The following is a 22465-nucleotide window of genomic DNA, read 5'->3' on the forward strand; positions in this document are numbered from 1 at the left end:
GCTACGGAGGCTACGGAACCTCTTTCTAGAGTCCAGCAGTGAAAACAGTCCTTGGTGGGGGTGGGAGGAGTCTGCAGATTTTGTGAGCCCTGGTCAGGCAGCATATTTTTGCGATTTCCTGGATAGGAGGAAGAGGAGTCCTGGTGATCTTTTCCGCCGTCCTCACCACTCTCTGCAGAGACTTCCAGTCTGAGGCACTAGTTATGTAATAAAGGGTTCTGGTCGTCCTGTTCCTGTCTTGGTCGCTCACGCTGCTGAGGCTTGACAGAGATCAGCGGCCACCCAGGGACAGCTGTGCTTATCCTGTGCCTGGTGGTGGACCTTGGCTTGGACTTGGGCTGGGTTTTATCTTTTAAAAGATTCTGTCATCAACACTGCGGTTAGCGTCAGCAAGTATCTTCCTTGGGTTAAGAATTGACCTGTTTTCAGACAAGTCTTTTAGATCCACCTTCCTGTAACCCTCTGAATCTTTACAGAAATGTAAAATCCTATACAGTGCACAATATTTTACATTATTAGCGCCACAGGTTAATATGGCCAAGTGTTTAACATTGACAAAATATTTTTTTAACTCCCGACAATTTTCAGGTCTGGCGCCAGTTGGCTGCCTGGTTGGCTGGCTGCTACTTTCGCCTTTTTTAGTTATTTGTCTCATGTGGCTGAAATGTGACTAACTACAAGAACGTCTGACCTCTGTGATTGGCAACAAGGGCCTTTCCACCAAGTACTACTAAGTCATGTTTTACATTGGGATGAAGTACTTATTATTAAACCCCTACATCACCGGGAGGGTTTACTGTACCATTTATCAATACAGCGGCCTCACCATTAGTATGGTAAGATGGCCTGGAAACACATTACAATTGCAGAAAACAAATGACACAACAACTTACTATTATTCAAACCAAATTTAAAATTTAAAAAGGCAAAACAACCAAAAACCTTGTTTGTAATGGTAGGTTGTTTCACTTTTTGTTAATTTTTTCTGTAATTGTATATGTTTCGCTTTTTGTTAGTGTTTTCTGAAATTGTGCATGGTTTTTCTTTTTGTTAATTAATTTTCTGTAAATGTAATTTGTTTCATGAAATGCAAAAAAGTTTGGCACTTCCAGGCCAGTGTAGTATACTAGGTATAGGCACCAGATATTTTGCAGTGAACTAGGACTGCACAATTAATACAATTTTAATCACGATTTTGACTGCCACCATTAAATGAGGGTGAGCTTCCATCCATCCATTTTCTAGCGCTTGTCTTTTTCAGGATCGCGGGGGGTGCCAGAGCCTATCCCTGCTGCACTCGGGCGGAAGGCAGGGTACACCTTGGACAAGTTGCATTCGTCATCGCAGGGCCAACACAGATAGACAACATTCACACATTTCTTTGCAATATTAATATTTAAAAAGCAGGCTTCGCTGCATATTAAATCAAGCACTTTTACAGCCCGCAGAAGAGCAACAGATGCTTGACTTGAAACACTGTGAAGCCGCTTCTGCCCAGGCCAGAAGCCATTGGGTGTAAACAGGGAGCTACATGACCAGCTGGCATTAATAGAATATAATGGAAAAGAATGCTTTATATTTATGTAGCCTTTTTGTTACAAATTAAATTATGTCACGATCCTCCCCTACCTCTGGGACCATTAGTGCAAATAGATTACTAATCTGTGGGAAACACTATGTATTTGATATTGATTATAAAATAATCATTATGATTATTTTGGTCATCATCGTGCAGCCTTACAATAAACTTGGCTGTAGCGTGAGCGAAGGTAATCTTCTAGTCACACAGGTTAGGATTAGAATGCCACTTTTGAAAATCACATAGACATATTAATGCGAATGCAATTAAAGCATGTAATGGTGGAAATTATCTCTATAAGGCAGTCACTAAATACTAGCTGCCCTTCTGGCATGACATACAATACAAACTAAATCAAAACTCTCTGAACTACTTCTATTTGGAGCCGTCCGTTCTATCCTGAGGGATATTCTCAGCGTGAGACGTTTGTAAAGTACCTGATTTTTTAAAAATAAGGTGTAAATCTTAAATTGTTTCACAGTTCCCTTTTATGCATTTTAAAATGTCTTAACTTATTACCTTTCTGTTACTGCTCTGTTGTGCTGTTGACCTCTTGGCCAGGTCACCCTTGAGATCTTAATCTCAATGGGTTCTTATCTGGTTAATTAAAGGTTAACAAACAGATTGCACATACAGGTTGCAGAAGACTTGTTTTTATTCGTCTCAATTAATTACTTAGAAGTTTCATATCGTCAAATTGTTTGTTTCATTCCAAATGTTGGAAGGTTTGTCCAACGGCTCTTTTATAATGTCACTCATAGGATCGTTAAATTGTATATTATACTGCTTTTAATTCATCGCATTTTCATAATAATCAGAATGATGTAAAGTCTAGTGACTATGGCAAGCTGCAGTTTGCAACTAGCAGCATGACTTCTAACAAGAAAAGTAGATGTATGCCCTTAATTGTCAAGTTCAAAAATAAAACAGTGTGGTACCAAAAGGATGACAGAAAAAAACCTAAAGGCAGTTTAAAAAAAATAAGTTTGTGTGTGATTAATCTAATAAAAAGAATAATAATAATCGCAAGCGCACTGAAAAAAACCGAGAGTGCACTTGGAAAGTATTCAGAGCGCTTTACTTTTTCTACATTTTGTTATGTTGCAGGCTTATTCCAAAATTAAATTAATTTTTTTCCTCAAAATTCTGCAGACAATACCTCATAATGACAATGTAAAAAGTTATTTTTAAAATGTTTTGCAAATTTTTAATTTTTTTTTAAAAAGGTAAAAGAAATAATCACATATACAAAAGTATTCACAGCCTTTGCTCAATACTTTGTTGAAGCACCTTTGGCAGCAATTACAGCCTCAAAGTCTTTTTGAAAAGAAAAGGTGCATCAACGAAGTATTGATCAAAAAAGGCTGTGATTTTTTAGTTTTTTAAATTTTTTATAAATTTGCTAAATAAAAAACAAAACATTTTCACATTGTCATTATGGGGTATTGTCTGTAGAATTTTGAGGACAAAAATGAATCTATTCTATTTTGGAATAAGGCTGCCGCTGTAACATAACAAAATGTGATAAAAGTCAAGCGCTGTGACTACTTTCCAGATGCACTGTAGCTGTTAGATAAGTCTGAACACAGCACAGCGAGCAGTTATTTTAAAACCGAAACTTTATTTTGGTGTTCAGCAAGAACATAGATTCTCAGAATAGTTCCAAAAAAAGAGTGCTCTTCACCATACATAATAACTTTGAGGTGTATTTGATGACTAAGTTAAAACCAAGACCAAAACAAAAACCTAACGTTAGAATTTAAGTTGGTGCATTGATGGAGGCTAAGAGCACAGTAAACACACAGTAATCATCACTGAGAGTTTAAAACAACCAGATTAAACATGATTAAGGGCCATTTCTCCTTCCAGATAAACAGCGCCTTCTTTACATACAGTACACTGCCTAAACATATGAAACAGCACAAGTACAGACTAATAACATTCTACATAACAAAATAGATTGAAGCCTCACAGGCAGTCAAGTTAACTAAGGGGATGGCAGCCAGTAGTTAAGATGAAGGTTTCATGTTTTTTAGACGCACCGCTTTCTCCATCTCAAACTGTCTGTGATCAACACGTTCCAAGAAGTTCTTTCGCTCCACATACCTTCAGATGGAAAAAAAACAAACATGGAAAGCAAGTTAGATTAACTTGCAAACATACTAGTCACAAGGAATTAAGATAACATATGTTACAAAAAATAAATGTAAATCACATGTTGGGATGGGAAAACCGGATCTGAACCCAGGGTATCAATTCTTTGGAATTGCTTGCCATTTTTTCAATCAAGTCCCTTAACGATTACTGCGGGCGGGAATGACGTCATTACGAAACATGCATCGTGACGTCAGAGAGCAACACGGCACTCAGGCTCCAGAAACACTCCAAAGTTTGGCTACATTTTAAGAAAATATTGTAACATCGCTACTTGTAATGCTTGCAAGGTTGTTATTTAATCAAGAGGACATACAAACGATATGCTAAAACATTTGAAAACACAGCATGCAATAACTATAAATGAATGTCGTGTTTCTGAACTGCTCTGATTTCATCCCAGCAGCATTAACGCTAGCACGTCATCTGAATACAACAGGTACTAAACTGCCTAAGATGTTAGCGCCATTTGCCTAATTGTCAAAGCTGCTATTACCTGTTAGATTGAAATGAATGCCTGCTCATTTAGATGAGCATGATGAGAGACAGATTGACTGGCTCTGAGGCAGGCAGTACTAGATCACGTCTACCGTACCTCTCTCCTATTACCACAGCAGGGAAGAGTAGAAGCCAGGATAGACCAAAGTCACCAAGACGTGACTAAGTTTGTGGTCAAAGTCTAGCACCAATTTTCCACATATATGCTCCTGATTTTCAGTAGGTAAATATTTAATTGTAGTCAGAGAAAAGTTGCATGTTTTCCTCCAACCCAATTTTCTATCAGTCTTTTCCATTATACAGGTGGAACTCAAAAAAATTGAATATCGCGTAAACGTCTATTAATGTCAGCAATTCAACTTCAAATGTGAAACTAATGTGATAGAAACCCATTACATGCAAAGTGAAATATGTCAAACCTTTAATATAATTGACAATTTTGGCTTACATTTTTTGAAAACCCCACATTTAAGATGTAAGTAATCATCAAAATGATATCAAAAGAAGGCTTGAAATATCTTGAGTTGCATGTTATAAGCCTATGTAACATATTAGTTTCACCTTGTAAATCTGAGCAAACCTTTGCACGATATTCAACATTTTTGAGTTTCACCAGTATATTTTCTAGAAAGAAGACAAAGATTCTTAAAAATGTTGAACATTTTACTAAAAGCTACAGTCTTGTGTTATTTCCACATGTTGTATTTTGGTAAATTCTACAGAATATTGATTTCTTTTTTGTTATTATTTTCTTAATTCTTAGCGTCTTGTTAGCAATGTAGTCTGTAGCTCTTTCCACACTTTGTTGACCTTTAACCCCCCAACAGCTGCGCTTAATTACAAACTCGAACACACGTTTTTGTGTCACTCTCCTGATACACCTCTTCATGATCCAATCATTTGTTCATCTCTCGCTTCAAAAAAAGGGACAAAGACGTCTCAATTTGTGCATCGCTCTCAGCAACTGAGCGAGTTTAACACAGTGAGCCCTCTTTTCAGTCATTCACAATCTTTGTCTGGGTGCGCGTAGAGCGGGGTGCCTTCTTTACACACACAGTAGGCACAGATAGCCTCGCTACTTGCAACTCGCCAGAGAGAAGTGCCGCAAAGTAACAAAAATTAGAAGGTGAAAAATATGATTACAAAGCCAAATGTCTCGTTGTTACACGCCCATTAACACAGACAAACCAGGGAGAATGCCGTGATCATGTGATGGAAATAAACAGACAACGCCAGACCTCATTTTTCCAAATCGGAAAAAAATGCACTCAAGATGTTCAATATCTATTTGAGGTAAAAGTTTGCTTAGAGGAATGAGTCCGTTTTATTTTTTTGTTTATTTACAAAACACAAAACCAGTGAAGTTGGCGCGTTGTGTAAATCGTAAATAAAAACAAAATACATTGATTTGCAAGTCCTTTTCAACCTATATTCAATTGAACAGACAGCATGGACGAAATACTTAACATTTGAACTGGTAAACTTTTTTATTTTTTGCAAAGATTAGCTCATTTGGAATTTGATGCCTGCAACATGTTTAAAAAAAGCTGGCACAAGTGGCAAAAAAGATTAAGAAAGTTGAGGAATGCTCATCTAACACTTATTTGGAACATCCCACAGGTGAACAGGCTAATTGGGAACAGGTGGGGGCCATGATTGGGTATAAAAGCAGCTTCCATGAAATGCTCAGTCATTCACAAACAAGGATGGGGCGAGGGTCACCACTTTGTGAACAAATGCGTGAGCAAATTGTCAAACAATTTTAAGAACAACATTTCTCAACGAGCTATTGCAAGGAACTTAGGGATTTCATAATCTAAGGTCCGTAATATCAAAAGGTTCAGAGAATCTGGAGGAATCACTGCACGTAAGCGGCAATGCCCATGACCTTCGATCCCTCAGGCGGTACTGCATCAAAAAACGACATCAGTGTGTAAAAGATATCACCACATGGGCTCAGGAACACTTCAGAAAACCACTGTCAATAACTACAGTTGGTTGCTCCATCTGTAAGTGCAAGTTAAAACTCTACTATGCAAAGCGAAAGGCATTTATCAACAACACCAAGTAACGCCGCCGGCTTCGCTGGGCCCGAGCTCATCTAAGATGGACTGATGCAAAGTGGAAAAGCATTCTGTGGTCTGACGAGTCCACATTTCAAACTGTTTTTGGAAACTGTGGACATCGTGTACTCCGGACCAAAGAGGGAAAAGAACTATCCAGACTGTTATAGGCGCAAAGTTCAAAAGCCAGCACCTGTGATGGTATGGGGGTGTATTAGTGCCCAAGGCATTGATAACATACACATCTGTGAAGGCACCATTAATGCTGAAAGGTACATACAGGTTTTGGAGCAACATATGTTGCCATCCAAGCAACGTCTTTTTCATGGACGCCCCTGCTTATTTCAGCAAGACAATGCCAAGCAACATTCTGTACGTGTTACAACAGCGTGGCTTCGTAGTAAAAGAGTGCGGGTACTAGACTGGCCTGCCTGTAGTCCAGACCTGTCTCCCATTGAAAATGTGTGGCGCATTATGAAGCGTAAAATACGACAATGGAGACCCCGGACTATTGAACAACTTAAGCTGTACATCAAGCAAGAATGGAAAATAATTCCACCTGAAAAGCTTAAAAAATTGGCCTCCTCAGTTCCCAAACGTTTACTGAGTGTTGTTACAAGGAAAGGCCATGTAACACAGTGGTAAAAATGCCCCTGTGCCTACTTTTTTGCAACATGTTGCTGCCATTAAATTCTAAGTTAACGATTATTTGCAAAAAAAAATTACGTTTCTCAGTTTGAATATTAAATATCTTGTCTTGTGAAATTGTGAAGTGAAATTATATTTATATAGCGCTTTTCTCTAGTGACTCAAAGCGCTTTTACATTGTGAAACCCAATATCTAAGTAACATTTAAACCAGTGTGGGTGCCACTGGGAGCAGGTGGGTAAAGTGTCTTGCCCAAGGATACAACAGCAGTGACTAGGATGGCGGAAGCGGGGATCAAACCTGGAACCCTCAAGTTGCTGGCACGGCCACTCTACTAACCAAGATATACCCCGTCTTTGCAGTGTATTCAATTGAATATAAGTTGAAAAGGATTTGCAAATCATTGTATTCTGTTTTTATTTACCATTTACACAACACGTGCCAACTTGACTCCTTTTAGGTTTTGTATAGAATTATTGTGTTTCTTTAGGATAAAACTATTTACCTTCCAACTACAGTACAGTGGTAAACAATTATATAGTAATGAGAAAGAAAAGTTTATATCCTTTAAGTTACTTGCATTATCATGATATATTATAATAAATTTACATTATAATCACTGTATAGTTTATCAATTATTTCTCCGGTTTAAAAGCAATATGTAGACAAAAGCTTTGAGTCTGCATGAAACCAAATATATTTTAAAGTAAATTGCATATTATTTTAATGTGTGGCACCTCGAGATAGGAATATGTTGATTGACAGTCTAAAAGTAACATGTCTTCTTTCACTTGTTATTTTATGCATTTTTATGTACAAAATATAAAAATCGCAAATCGAATCGCAGTCGCAATTTTGGGGAGAAAAATCAAATAGGTTTTTTTCTCAAAATTGTGCAGCCCTAATTCATAAACACCAAAACTTCGAACACCAACATTAGAACACAATTACTGATATTTTCCCAGTTAATGCATGACTCTTGCAAACACCCTTGTAACGGTAGTCCATTGTCAACAGAATTGAGTGACAGTTCTCAAATATTATAATTAATACACTAACACAGGGACAAGACAAAGTACCAGGTGAAGATTTAAAAGAAAGAAAAAATATATATATCATCACAGCCTCTTACCCATCTCTGCCCCTGTTGTGGATTGCCAGCTCCTCAGTGATGCCCTCCTCAGATTTAAAAGCATCCCAGTCCATCTTTGACTTCTCCAGTGTACTCAGTTTTTGTTTCTTTCCTCCAAAACGATTTAGTACGCTGGAAATCCCTGCTGACCGCTTCATACTGCAAACACAAAAAAAGACCAATCTTGCAAAAAGTTGACAATTACAATGAACTAAAGCATAAATGAATTGCCTTAAGTACAAAAATAAATAACAGGGCTACTTTGAGTGCACACTTGTACGCACACGGACAATACCGCCGACAATGTTAATAGTGCCCATTGTTTCTTACTTCCTGTGAATGTGCTAGTCATTGCGCTGTGGGTATTTCAAGGTGTTGCAGTAGTATAAATACCTTTATGACCAAATGTTAAAAAAATGACTTTAAAAAAGCATCTTTACAATAGGGAAAGTGTTGAGTTTTTGATCATCATGGCCAAGGAGAGGTGAGGACCTATGTCACCATCTTGTGCAGGTCCACAGTGAAGGAAAGGGTAATAAGGTAATTTCAAAAGCATTATGATTTGTAAACTGCCCAGATCAACAAGCACAATATGTTCAACACGGTTTAAGAAAAAACTCAATGGGTATGGCAGGAAGGTAAAGGTTTGCCCCATACCTCTAAGGAAAATCTGCCAAAAGGTTAATAACAACCCTTGTTCCAGCCAGAACAAAAAAGTGTCACGATCCATCATCCAGGAAGGATACCAAATAAATCGGGAGGAAGTATGGCGGTGGAAACAATGCTACAGGGTTGCTTCTCTTTCAGTTGGACAAGGAACCTTGTCAAGATTGAAAGAACCATGAGAAAGGTGGATTTAAGGACATAACGATAAACGATACTAATGTTAACCGCAGTAAAACTTCTGAGGGCTAGTATTACTGTTTTAAAATAAAATGATCTAAAAACCGTGATCGATAACCACACTTTGATAAACTCACGGACAGACTTGGAACCTACAAGTTGTGTCGTCATAGAACAGAGTGATCAATCAGTACTCAGAGGAATATGACACAGGATTATTTTGGTGGTTTTTTTTTACAATTTAAGATTAACCGGTTTACAACAGAAAATGAACTTGCATGATGTCACAAACTAGAGAAGCAAGGTGAACACTCAATTTGCCTTTCTACATAAAAACATTCTAAAACTATGACAAATTAAAATGGAAAACATAGCATTTGAATACTCAAAAATATGGCTCAAGTATATACAACACTATTTAATGTTTCTTCTGCCAAGAATGTATATTGTGTGTCACATATTAGCTACTTTTGAATTAAACTTGGTTAAAATATTTTAGTGTGTGTAATTGTATAAAAGTACTTTTTGAGCACATTCAACAACACTCCGATAATTATAACCGTGATAATTTTGGTTCACAATAAACATATAGTCACATCCTTAGGATTACATCACTATGCTTTCTAAAAACGTGAGAGACTCCACCTTGACTACAACAAGAAGTACCAGCAGGACAGTGATCCAAAAACATACCGCAGAGAAGACCAGAGTGATAGCTACATAACTGACCAACCTAACCAAGTTAATGGCTTTTGCTAAGGAAAAGTGCACCGCCATTCCACAGGAGACACTTAGCAAGCTGGTGGACACATACAAGATTTCGTGGCGAAGTTGGTAGAGTGGCCGGGCCAGCAATCGGAGGGTTGCTGGTTACTGGGGTTCAATCCCCACCTTCTACCATCCTAGTCACGTCCGTTGTGTCCTTGGGCAAGACACTTCACCCTTGCTCCTGCTGGTTAGCGCCTTGCATGGCAGCTCCCGCCATCAGTGTGTGAATGGGTGAATGTGGAAATACTGTCAAAGCGCTTTGAGTACCTTGAAGGTAGAAAAGCGCTATACAAGTATAACCCATTTATCATTTATTATTTATCTAGAAGCAATTCTAAAGCTTTGTCATATTCATACACATTTTTGGTAAGAATTGTTTTTCCTTTAATTCTTTATTTAAAAAAGGGACAGCACATATATGCAATATGTAAATATGTCAGGTTTTAGCAAAAAGCTCATTTCCGCCTGTAGTCCCCAGACAGGTTGGTGATGCATACAATCAAATGACAATAGCAGTCACACAAAACAGAGAAAAGTCAGGATCACCACTAAAGATTCAGTAACATTTAGGTAATTTAAAAAGAGAAAGTTTAAAAAAAAAACAGGTAATTAATTTAAAAACAAAATAATTAAAACATTAAATCAAAAGCAGGAATGTATATGTATTGTATTGCTTGAATTAAGTGCCAAGATATTTTGCTCACAGCCCGTATAAAGTGCCATGATATACTGCATTGCATATACAGCTCGAATAAAATGTTGGATGTAAAAGTATAGATGTGTAAATGATGTTTAAGTGTTCATATTATGACATTGATTAACTTACCGTTTATCATTGTGTTAATTTGTGTGATCACAAACCTGTTTACTTTTAAACCAGGCCTTTAATTGACTTTTGAATTCAGCAAAGCTGGAGGATTCCCTTTCTGCGGTAGGTGGACTGTTCCACAAGAAGCATCCCATGTGAGAAAAAACATTTTGACCAAAAGAGGTTTATCTCACAGGCACCTTGGTCTCCCTTGGTTATGACCCTCATGATACGAGATGTAGATGTTCCACCTGTTCTGTATTTAATGTAGTCATTTAGTGGGAACTGAGCTGATCCATGTAGACATTTATATATCAGACAGGCGTTTGTAAATTTTAAAAAATTATCAAAGTTCAATAGTTTGTATATGGAAAGAAATTACAATGATGGTAAGTAAAAGGTTTGTCTAAAATTTTCAGAGCTTTTTTTGTAGAGCGATTCTATTGGCTAAAATTACGTATATTATAGGTATTTGAATTCCTTCACCATATTTAGTTGTTGACCTCTAAAATACACATTTGATTGAGTCGTGTTTAAGAGGGTTTTTTTGAGAAAAACAGTATTATGTGTGTTACACTTGTTCAACAAGTGTTACGGTTGATGAGTGAATCAGAGCAGCCTCTTTGATAGTTTTAGAACTTGTAAAAAATGTCTGCATCATCTGCATATAACTGTACGTCCACAACTTTACAAATATCAGCGAGATCATTTATATACAAGTAAAATAAAATGGGGCCCAAAATGGATCATTGAGGTACTCCTACAGGAGGACAATGTTGAAATTATGATTTTACCCCATCGACCACAGTGCATTGTGTTTTATTGAATAAATATTGCATGGGGGGTTTGGCCATCATTGAGATGTTCTATTAGTTTTGCAAATCATTTTTCAAGTACTTTTGAGAGCACTGGCAGTATACTAATTTGCCTGTAATTATTTATATGTCACTTCTGTCACCTGATTTATACACTGGGGTCACTACCGCCTTTTTCCAGTCAGCTGGGACAGTCTCAAGTTTAATTGACAAGTTGATTAATTTAGTGATTGGGCATACCGATGCTCCCTTATACTTTTTAAGGAATCTAGAATCAAGATTGTAGTTGTCCTTAGCTTTGGAATTGTTTAATGTGTTTATTATATTAAAAACCTCAGGTGCAGTTATCCGTTTTATGGTGAAAGGTCCTGGCAGTATTAGGAAAAACAGTAATAAATAATAAATAAAATAATAAATAGAACAAAAAAAGAACAAACAAGTGGATTGGGATCTATTTTGTTTAGTTTAGAGGTAACATGACCTTTCACTTAAGAGAAAGGACCGAGTGTAGCTGGCTAAACATGCTTTGTGGAATGATAGATCAATAAATATATAAGATAAAGAAGTCTGTGCAACTCACTTTTGAAGACAGACATTAATAATAATAATGGATTTGATTTTATATAGCGCTTTTCTATTATTAGATACTCAAAGCGCTCACAGAGAAGTGAGAACCCATCATTCATTCACACCTGGTGGTGGTAAGCTACATTTGTAGCCACAGCTGCCTTGGCATTAGATTAGAGTTGCTTTTTAAGTTATGATCACGGCATTAAAAAAAAAAATCTAAATCCTTCTGGGCTTTGTGTTTGTGTGTATTTTAGAATATGTATCAGAAACACAAATGAATGCAAAGATGGCCCCCACCGTTTTCAGAGACAGGAATGCTGGAGAAATACAGACAACAATTGTTACACAAGTTCTCAGAGCTGAACACACTGTCAAAATTAATCTGCAATGTATTGTTAGTGAAAATGTAACTTTAAGAAAACACCAATACAGTCCTAATGACTAGAAACAAATGAATAATTCTACTTTGAACAACTTGTGTGAGTTGTTGTACCTGGGGCCAGGACCACCTGATTGGGTGGGAGAAGCGGGAATGTCTTCATCTGTTCTTTCTTCTTCTGTGACCTGGCTTTTTAGATGCATCTTTGCTTCTTTTGAGTCTGCTAATACTTCTTCATTGAGCCTGACAAAACAACAAACAGTCAATAATATAGGGCAGCCTTAGACAACTGAACATCACATTCTAATTGGCATTGAAGAAGCTGCCTTAAAGTTGCTTTATGTCATGGTTAGGTGGCTGTCCAGAGGGTTCTTCTTGAAGGGACAGGACAAATGTTTTCATTTTATGGACACATAGGCAGTATTAGGGATCAGAATTGTTGCTGTTTGTTAAGGGACCCAATACAGTAATACCTAAACTTACAAGCTCAATTGGTTCCACAAACAAGCTTGTTATTGCACATCAGCGCCGTCCATTAAAATGAATGGAAATCAATTCAAGTCATTGCTTGGCCCCCCAAAACACCTCAATTTTAATGCGACACAATGCCTTAAAAAAACAAAAACTTTTTGATAAGAAATATTGGTTAAAGATAATACACAGGTAATAGACTACAGATTATCAGAACCACATTGAAGATATTAGTGTCCATACTTTATTTATATTGTAATGCATGTATTCTATTTAAACTGTTTGTTGTATTGTCCTCTTTTTTCTGTTGCTACTACAGCTTTCTGAATAAAATAGAAAGTACTACAAGTAAAACAGTAATTTAATGAAGTAATAACATACAGCATCTACTCACTTTCTCTGTTCCCATGGCTGGAATACAGTTATATCGATCTCTAGCTATAAGCTACCGCTAGCGAGCAAGATGTTTTGGGGTGGCTTTTAAAGGGTTAATTTGACATTTACTATGCCCACTGTTTTTGTTGTCATTTGATTTTACTTCAAATGCAAAAGTCGGGTGTACACCCTCAGAATGAGTCATAAACACAGGAAATAATGTAAAAAATAAATAAATATAATACAAAAAATTTGGGGTGTGACTCCTTGGGCACCTAACTATTTGATCCGATTCCCATTCCCATTCCTGCGGGGACGAGTCGATTCAGAATCAATTAGACACAATTCCCGACTCAAACCAATTCTCGCAACCTATTATTTGGTACTATAATTATGAAACTTTTTCAAAACCAGGCTAATGGTTAGAAAAACTACTTCTGGTTGCATTGAGATGGCCTAAAAACGTATTTAAAAAAGAATTCTAATAAAATGTTTTAAAATAAATCAAATAATAAAGCCAACCAATCAGGGTTTGCAGTTAGAGTTGTCAGGGCCTTCATATAGAAACAAAAAACAGGCTTCCAAGTTTGAACTGGTAATCAAAACTGGCAAAATGCAACAACATGTGTACCTGGAAAACAGCAAAGCTTACTTGTGTATTCAAATAATAAAATGTGTGCCAAGTACCAAAATTCATACGTTGGCAGGTGTGCTTTTATTTAATGTTTTTTCTGAAACGATTAGTATTAGCATACAATTAGTATAAGAGATTAGAAAACTTAGTATTTGGAGAGTAACTGTGAAGAGTCTTTTGGAGTGGCTGTGAATGAAACATCTTCTTAAAGTTCCTCTTGATCCTGATGATGAGCTCGTTATAGACCAAAATTTGACCTTCCTTTGAATTTAAAGTCAGAAAAAATGCACACCTGTTGCTGACAGACATTTGTAATAAGAACTTAAAAAGAAGGGAACAAATCTTGAATATAAATAAATACCTCTCAAATAATTTCAAACTTCTTCAATTTTTACACTAAAGGCTACATTTAGGCCGGAAATTGATCAATAAAAGCACAAAACAAAAGTAACCATACCTGATTTCTTCTCCCGCAAAGTCAAATATTTTGGTGATGGTGACTTTAGATGGACCTGTTGCCTGTGATTCAGTTTTCATACAAGCACTAGAAGCTGAAGAATGAGCCTGGGAAAAGAAATGTGATTGACATAAAAGCATCCTTAAATATTGGCTTCTACAACAGACTTTGTGTTCTGCTGTGTCGCTGACAAAACAACTACCTCTCATTAGGAATAAGTAATAACTTTTAGTTAATTATCTAACATAATCTGGGGGGGAAAAGCATATTTTCTGCCAATTTGCGTTTGAGTTCTATGTCTTGTGTGAAAGTATGAAATTACATAATACATTTTTTGTGAGGTGGTTAAGTTTCTCCACACATGACTTGTAGACGCTCCTTTAGCAAAGATCTGCCTACTTTCAAATTCCAGTTTCATCTGACATATTTCAAGTTTGTGTGTTTTAAGGTACCAAGTTCACCCTACATTCTTTTATGAACCTGGCTTTGTGCAGCCATGGTGGAATACCAGGATATTCCATAAACTGTTGCCACAAACCTGTAAATATTTAACTTTTTAAAAAAAGGTCCTGCTATGTAAATAACATTCGAGTACAGTGGTATCCCTGTTTTTGTATGTTGTGGTTTTCATAGGATTCGGTTTTTGACAGAAATGATTGCCAAAAATAGGTGCCTGTGTATCATTCCGCTGAATAAGTGACAAAACAAAGAATTCCATTGTTGGTGACTCAATCTCTGTGACAAATTCAGAGTGTTTCTTTTAGAGTTGCGACACTATAGACAGATTTTAGCCATTTACCCAGTAATCATCTTTACTTTGTGTGTGGTTTTTGTTCATAGTTTTGTTCTTTCTATCAAACACTGTGGGCCTGATTTCTAAAGGTTTGCGTGTATAAAATGTGCATACTTGATAGCGCACACAAAGCTGATATACTAAGCCTGAGGTCAAAGAATAGCGTCTCATAAATGTGTAAAATAAAAAGCGCAATCCAATTATCCTGTGTGTCTTGATGAATATGCAGAACACATGCTGATTATCAGAATGCCAGCAATAATGGGACAGGGAGATGCAAATGTGTTCATTTAGCACTCGCAATGTGATTTGTCAAGACTGAAGCTGTTTTGTGGCCACTGTTTTGATCTGAAAAGGGGATCGCGCTGAAAAGATGAAGAGATAATTGTTTTTTCATACAAATTATATATATTATTAATATATCTCCTTTACGAAAACATTTTTGAGTCTGGATCATTCCAGGGGGATGCACCACCACAACACCAGCGCCTCCCAGAGGGCACCTTTGGCATGCTAAAAATAGGGTCGATTGTTGAGATCGCGCTACAATATAGCCCAGAAAAAGAAGCAGTTTATATTTGTATGCTGCATGTTCAACATAACAAAACACCTCAGGTAGGAGAGATTAATAATTTCAATGTAAGGGAAATGAGTGCAAAATCAACTTTTGGAATTTTGTCTTTCATTCACAATTTTATGTTTATCTTTTTTATTCATTCTAACTCGTGAATAAACGCTTGCAAAAGTAATCTAACAGTGGAGGTAATGGAAGTAATTCTGTCATTAAGCTCATAAAGCGCTCTAAAAAACATCCAAAAACCTGCATCAATGTGTTATATACATGCAGTAGAGTACATATGTAGTGTAGTAACAGGCACATTAATAATAACAGCAGGTAATATTGATGTATTTTGGTCGTTTTAGGCTTAACAGCAGCATATTGATTTCACGAACGCATCACAACGGTCACTATTTCCTTCAACAACTACTACTACTAATCAAGGCAGACTTCATGAGAGCCAACAACGACTACTATGAAATAAATGATGATGCAGAACCTTTTATTTTTGACCCTGAATATAAGGAGAATGACATACAAGTTTTAGAAGCTGTGTGCTAAGCAGATCCAGCAAGTAGCAGTATTGGTAAGTGCTATACAAGAAATACAAACTACAAACCTAATAAAACGATCACTTACTGTACACAGTCTGCTCTCACTGGGATACCGACTGATGGAATGTTAATATCTTCCTGTTTATATAAATAATTAATCTTAATCCTGACGCAGGTAAAAAACAACAAAAAAACAACAACAAAAAACTAAACGAGCGTGTTTTCATGTCTATCACAATCTACGCGTCTAAGTTAAATGTCAAAGTTTACCAACTTCTCGGTTTATGGCAACAACCTTCTTACTATACAAGTTAGACGCAATATTTATAATATAGAATTAACTTTCACGAACTCAGAGGCGGTGCAGCAGCTCACTGGCTCAGTACATAATTACTGTAGCTGCATAAATCAGTTACTTTTGAGATCACGGTGCCGCTAAAAGTAGTTCTTGACACTAGCACTTATAACAACAATATCACTAATACCTGGTTAATATTCAGGCCACGAGATATAAATGGAGTATTGTTGGTTGCATGTTTTTTTGAGGGCTTTACAGGCCCAAGAGAGTACTCTCATTAGCTACATTGTTAGCCACCATGTACTTGCCATATATTACAAATCAGAAAGCATAAAAAAGAAAGACATGTGTTCTTGTCCTACAAAAGTTCCAAAAAAGTGCAGTTCCCCCTTAAATAGGGCAATCTGCACCATCTTTGCAATTGCACACGCAGTCTTAGTAGATCACACGCAAAACACCCACTAATAGTACACATAATTTTATAGTTTGCAAACACTATTTAGATCTTAGGCCTAAACTAGCTGTCATTCAGCATCTTGCTGTACAATAGTGAAGATACGAAATTGTGCCATGAAGCCGCGTCACACAGGTGGGATTGCATCAGTTGATGTAAACAAAGCTGTGTGTGGAGAATCGTTGTGAGCGTGTTCATTCTAAATATGAAACCAGTGTGACTGCCAGCACTTTGATGAAGAAGGTGAGAACCACTATTGACTTCAAGAAAACATACTAAGGTGGCATCCGCTTGACTCCCGACTCCTCTCTTCTCATCAGTCTTTGCCAACAAGAGTCTTCAGTAAAAAGGTAAAAGTGATGTTAAAATGTTAATTTATCCTTTCATTTGTCATATGTATACCATTCTTTTTTGCATGTAAAACTATTTTCTGAAGGGTATGTGGGCTTGTATTAAGCCTCAGGGAGTTGAACGCCTCTGCCTTACATAGTTCCGGGTCACCCTTGGGCAAGGTGTAGCACCCGAATGCCCCCCCCAAAATAAAAGAGGATGAGTTACGCGGCCCGGAGGAAGCCCGGGGCCCTCCTCCGGAGCTAGGCCCGGAGGTAGGGCTCGTCAGCGAGCGCCTGGTGGCCGGGCTAGCCACGTAGCCCGGCCGGGCAAAGCCCGAAGAAGCTACGTGGACACACCATCTTCTCCGCCACGTGGGCCCACCACCCGCGGTCGGAACCAGTGGGGTCGGGTGCGCTGCCAAGTGGATGGCAGTGAAAGTGGAGGCTCTAGACGGACCAATTCGGGGCAGCAGAGGCTGACTTTCGGGACGTCGAACGTCTCTACGCTGGTGGGGAAGGAGCCTGAGCTGGTGCGGGAGGTGGAGCGCTACCGGTTGGATCTGGTGGGGCTTACCTCTACGCATAGCAAGGGCTCTGAAACCACACTCCTGGACAAGGGATGGACCTTGTTCACTTCTGGAGTTGCTCAGGGTGTGAGGGCACAGGCGGGTGTGGGGATACTCACGAGTCCCCGGCTGAGTGCCTGTACGTTGGAGTTCACCCCGGTGGACAAGAGGGTCGCCTCCCTTCGCCTTAGGGTTGGAGGGGGGAAAACTCTGACTGTTGTTTGTGCGTACGCACCAAACAAGAGTTCAGAGTATTCGGCCTTCTTGGATAACTTGCATGGGGTCCTGTATGGGGCGCCAGCAGGGGATTCCATAGTCTTGCTAGGGGACTTCAACGCGCACGTGGGCAATGACAGTGATACTTGGACTGGCGTGATTGGGAGGAATGGTCTCCCTGATCTGAACCTGAGTGGTGGATTGTTATTGGACTTCTGTGCTAGTCACGGACTTGCGATAACAAACACCATGTTCAAGCATAAGGATGCTCATAGGTGTACCTGGTACCAGAGCACCCTAGGCCAAAGATCAATGATCGATTTTGTAATCGTATCAGCTGATCTGAGGCCGTATGTTTTGGACACTCGGGTAAAGAGAGGGGCGGAACTGTCAACTGATCACCATCTGGTGGTGAGTTGGGTTAGATGGCGGGGGCATCTGGTGGTGAGTTGGGTTAGATGGCGGGGGAGACCTCTGGACAGACCTGGCAAACCCAAACGTGTAGTGCGGGTGAACTGGGAACGTTTGGAGGAGTCCTCTGTCCGGAAGGACTTCAACTCCCACCTCCGGCGGGACTTCTCTGCCATCCCTGTGGAGGTTGGGGACATTGAACAGGAATGGGCAATGTTCAAAGCCTCTATTGCTAAAGCTGCAGCTGCGAGCTGTGGCCAGAAGGTCTTAGGTGCCTCAAGGGGCGGTAACCCTCGAACACCCTGGTGGACAGTGGTGGTCAGGGAAGCCGTCCGACTGAAGAAGGAGTCCTACCGGGGTATGTTATCCCAGGGGACTCCGGAGGCAGTTGCAAGGTACCGACGGGCCCGAAGGGCAGCGGCCGTGGACGAGGCTAAGCAGAGGGTGTGGGAGCAGTTCGGGGAATCCATGGAGAAGGACTATCGGGCGGCACCAAAGCTGTTCTGGAAGACCATACGGCACCTCAGGAGGGGGAAGCAGGGAACCATCCAAGCTGTGTACGGCAAGGATGGGACTTTGCTGACTTCAAGTGAGGAAGTCGTAGGGCGTTGGAAAAAGCACTTTGGGGAACTCCTGAACCCAAATACATCAGATACACCCTCCCTGATAGGAGCAGGGCCTGAGGATGATGGGGGATCGACGTCGATCTCTCGGAGTGAAGTCACTGAGGTAGTTAGACAACTCCACAGTGGCAAAGCTCCGGGGGTTGACGAGATCCGTCCAGAAATGCTGAAGGCTCTGGGTGTTGATGGGCTGTCTTGGTTGATACGTCTTTTCAACATTGCGTGGAAGTCTGGGACAGTGCAGAGGGAGTGGCAGACAGGGGTAGTGGTTCCCCTTTTCAAAAAGGGGGACCAGAGGGTGTGTGCTAATTACAGGGGCATCACACTACTCAGCCTCCCTGGGAAAGTTTACGCCAAGGTACTGGAGAGGGAAGTCTGGGGGTCTCTGCTGGAGCTGTTGTCCCCGCGACCCGATTCCGGATAAGCGGTTGAAGATGGATGGATGGATGGACTATTTTCTGTATATTAAAAGCATTTTACATTTACATTTTTGGGTGTCTAAAACCAAATAATTGGATTTACATAATTTCTTATGGGGAAAAAGTGATTCGGTTATCAAAGAATTAGGTTTTCAATAGACCCCATGGAACAGATAATTAGCAAAAACTGAGGTATCACTGTATTAGTATTGTTAATTGCACAAATAATGACCAGACCTTTACCCAGCATTGATTACATGAGTTCATGATGTTGTTATGCACTGCATGATAAGTTACCTCCTTTGGGGTTTGAGCCTGTGTAGCAGACGTGGCGGCATTGGGTCTGGAGCCAACATCACACAGGAAACGAGCCCAGAGGTCATCTGATTGCTTCTGTGTACCTTCTTTGTTATTCTGTATTTGGGTCCGTTTTTGCAAATCTTCCTGTTGTGACTGAGCCTCTTTTGCGCCACCTCCATTTTTCTCTTGGTCTACTTGAATTCCTTGTTTGGTCCTGGTCTTGTAGATCCTGGGTGAATAAAAGTTAATCGTCATTGGAAACTTCCTTAATGATAGGGGATAGAACGGCCAAAGATATTTTTCAATACTAACAACAATATTTTACTACTGTCAAACAGCAATGACATTCATTTCTCATATTTGTTCACACGTTAGAATTCCTGATGTGGTCCATCGTGTTGATACATCCATATAGTGGCCTCAAGTCGTGTGGAGGACTACCTGTTTGACTTCTTGAATAATGTTTGTATGATTGACAAAGGAATTTCATAAACACGTTTATTTTAAAGATGGAGTGACTATACAACATACATCTTCAATATTTTTTTAACTATACAGGAACATTTCATCAGTGTGGTGATGATGCTGTGACTGACAAATGTACCAACCTCTTACTGTTATTCCCTTTCTTGACACTCTTTTTGGTCAAACGATCAGCATGTGGCACATCACTTTCATCCAAAGGGTCTTCCTTTTCACAGTCATCAATGTCATCTTCACTGAGATCATCATCTGTGCAGAAAGAGCCGAAAAAGAAAACACAAGCTGACCATCAAACAAGTAATCATTCATAAAATCACAATTCAGGTTCAAATGTACACATCCGTTTCTGGAAGTTGTGATGGACACATAGTCCAATAAACAGTGCATTAATATAAAACTGGTCTACCCCGCATTACGCCCGAACTCAGCTGTGATAGGGTTCAGCACCCCCGCGACCACCAGAGGGACAAGCGGTAGAACATGGATGGATGTAATACACACTGGTCTGCATGACTTTATTGCATCCATCCATTTTCTACTCCATCCATCCATCCATCCATCTTCTACCGCTTGTCCCTTTTGGGGTCACGGGGGGTGCTGGAGCCTATCTCAGCTGCATTCGGCGGAAGGCGGTGTACACCCGGGACAAGTCGCCACCTCATCGCAGGGCCAACACAGATAGACAACATTCACACTCACATTCACACACTGGGGCCAATTTAGTGTTGCCAATCAATCTATCCCCAGGTGCTTGTCTTTGGAGGTGGGAGGAAGCCGGAGTACCCGGAGGGAACCCACGCAGTCACGGGGAGAACATGCAAACTCCACACAGAAAGATCCCGAGCCCGGGATTGAACTCAGGACTACTCAGGACCTTCGTTTTGTGAGGCACCTGCACTAACCCCTGTATGTTACTAGTACTTTGTTCAATGTGTGCCAAAGTTAGACTATTATTAATGATGAACATGTCAAACCACACTTAAACATAAACTTTTCAGATTATTGGTCTTTCTCACCTGACGGCATGTAGTCTGCATCATCACTCGATGAACCTTCATCGTCATCGTCGAAGCAGTTCATCTCAGCTTTAAAAAAGATGATGTTTCACAGCGCCACAGATTTCACACACAAGGCTCGCCGACAAACATCTAGTACACATACCATTAAAACGTGTCATAAAAACAGCAGCTCAACACGTTGCGTTCAATTTAGTCAACAACATACCTCTTGGTGATACAAGACAACAAAGTAGATAGCACTTTTCTCTTGGTGCATGCGCGTTCCTTCTTCTTCGGCTCTTCTCATTCGGTATTTATTGTTGATCGGCAAATGAACTTTTATGTGCGCTGCCGCCATCTACTGGGAAAGAATATGGATCGGGAGATTATGCAGAAAATGATAATAAAAATAAAAATAATGTAGCTAATGTTTTTTTTTTACGTTACGTCACGTTACGTTGCACTTTTTGTTAGATTAACGTGGAACACTTGCCGGTGTTTGGTCATTGTGGTCTATCTATCTTGAATGCAAGGGTGGAGTCCGTGAAGTGAAGAAACGACATTGTGTCACTATTATGTGGCGCAGTGAAATAATTCTCAACCAACGATAACAATCTGGAATCCTGGAATCTTGTAATTTTGCTGTATTGAATGTTTTATTTTCAACGTCAAGTCCACACAAAAGCAGCCAGGTCGCTTGCACTCTTGCTTCCTGTTTGTGTTATTGCGAAGTAAAAGCACGTATAGCTGGTTGGGTGTTTCCTTATTCTGTACTGTGTAGTGCAAAGGTTCTCAAACTTTTTTCACTAAGTACCACCTCAGAAAAAACTTGGATCTCCAACTACCACCATAATGACCAACATTAAAATACAGTAGCGTAGTAGGGCAAAGTATTCATTAAAAACAAGGCAGAGATTTTATTCAACAAATACATTTAATATTTTAGCCATTGAACACTAACACTGTGTTTAAATATTGGAAAATAAAACACTGTACTTTAATCAAAAGATTCTTTGGCGTACCACGAGATGGAGCTAGTACACCGTTTGAGAATCCCTGGTGTAGTGAAAAGTTAAGAGCATGCACCATCTTCTTAAAAGAGATCAAATGTTCTCTCTTTCTGCTCCAAATTTCACCCCTGTCCTTGGATTCTTTGCAGATTTCTTCCATGAGAAATCGCTGTATAATGACGACTGGATGTAGAAAAATATATGGCCTGTTATTATGGATGAACAAGACAACATGCTTAATTATGCCAGACATTT

At 39.3% G+C, this 22465-nt stretch overlaps 1 protein-coding gene across 1 annotated transcript; it reads right to left on the bottom strand.

The window, feature by feature from the left end:
• Positions 1 to 3180: 3180 nt before the first annotated feature.
• cfdp1 (craniofacial development protein 1) lies at positions 3181 to 21567 on the bottom strand. Its single transcript, XM_062065606.1, has 8 exons — positions 21427 to 21567; positions 21219 to 21350; positions 20328 to 20451; positions 19717 to 19948; positions 14195 to 14301; positions 12372 to 12500; positions 8075 to 8233; positions 3181 to 3685 (listed from the first exon to the last, which is right to left on the bottom strand). The coding sequence occupies exons 2-8, from the start codon at positions 21280 to 21282 to the stop codon at positions 3589 to 3591; spliced, it is 912 nt and encodes a 303-aa protein (XP_061921590.1). The 5' UTR covers positions 21283 to 21350; positions 21427 to 21567; the 3' UTR covers positions 3181 to 3588.
• Between the last annotated feature and the right edge of the window lie 898 nt (positions 21568 to 22465).

The sequence above is a fragment of the Entelurus aequoreus genome, linkage group LG12 (assembly GCF_033978785.1).
Source record: "Entelurus aequoreus isolate RoL-2023_Sb linkage group LG12, RoL_Eaeq_v1.1, whole genome shotgun sequence".
Classification (NCBI taxonomy): Eukaryota; Metazoa; Chordata; class Actinopteri; order Syngnathiformes; family Syngnathidae; genus Entelurus; species Entelurus aequoreus.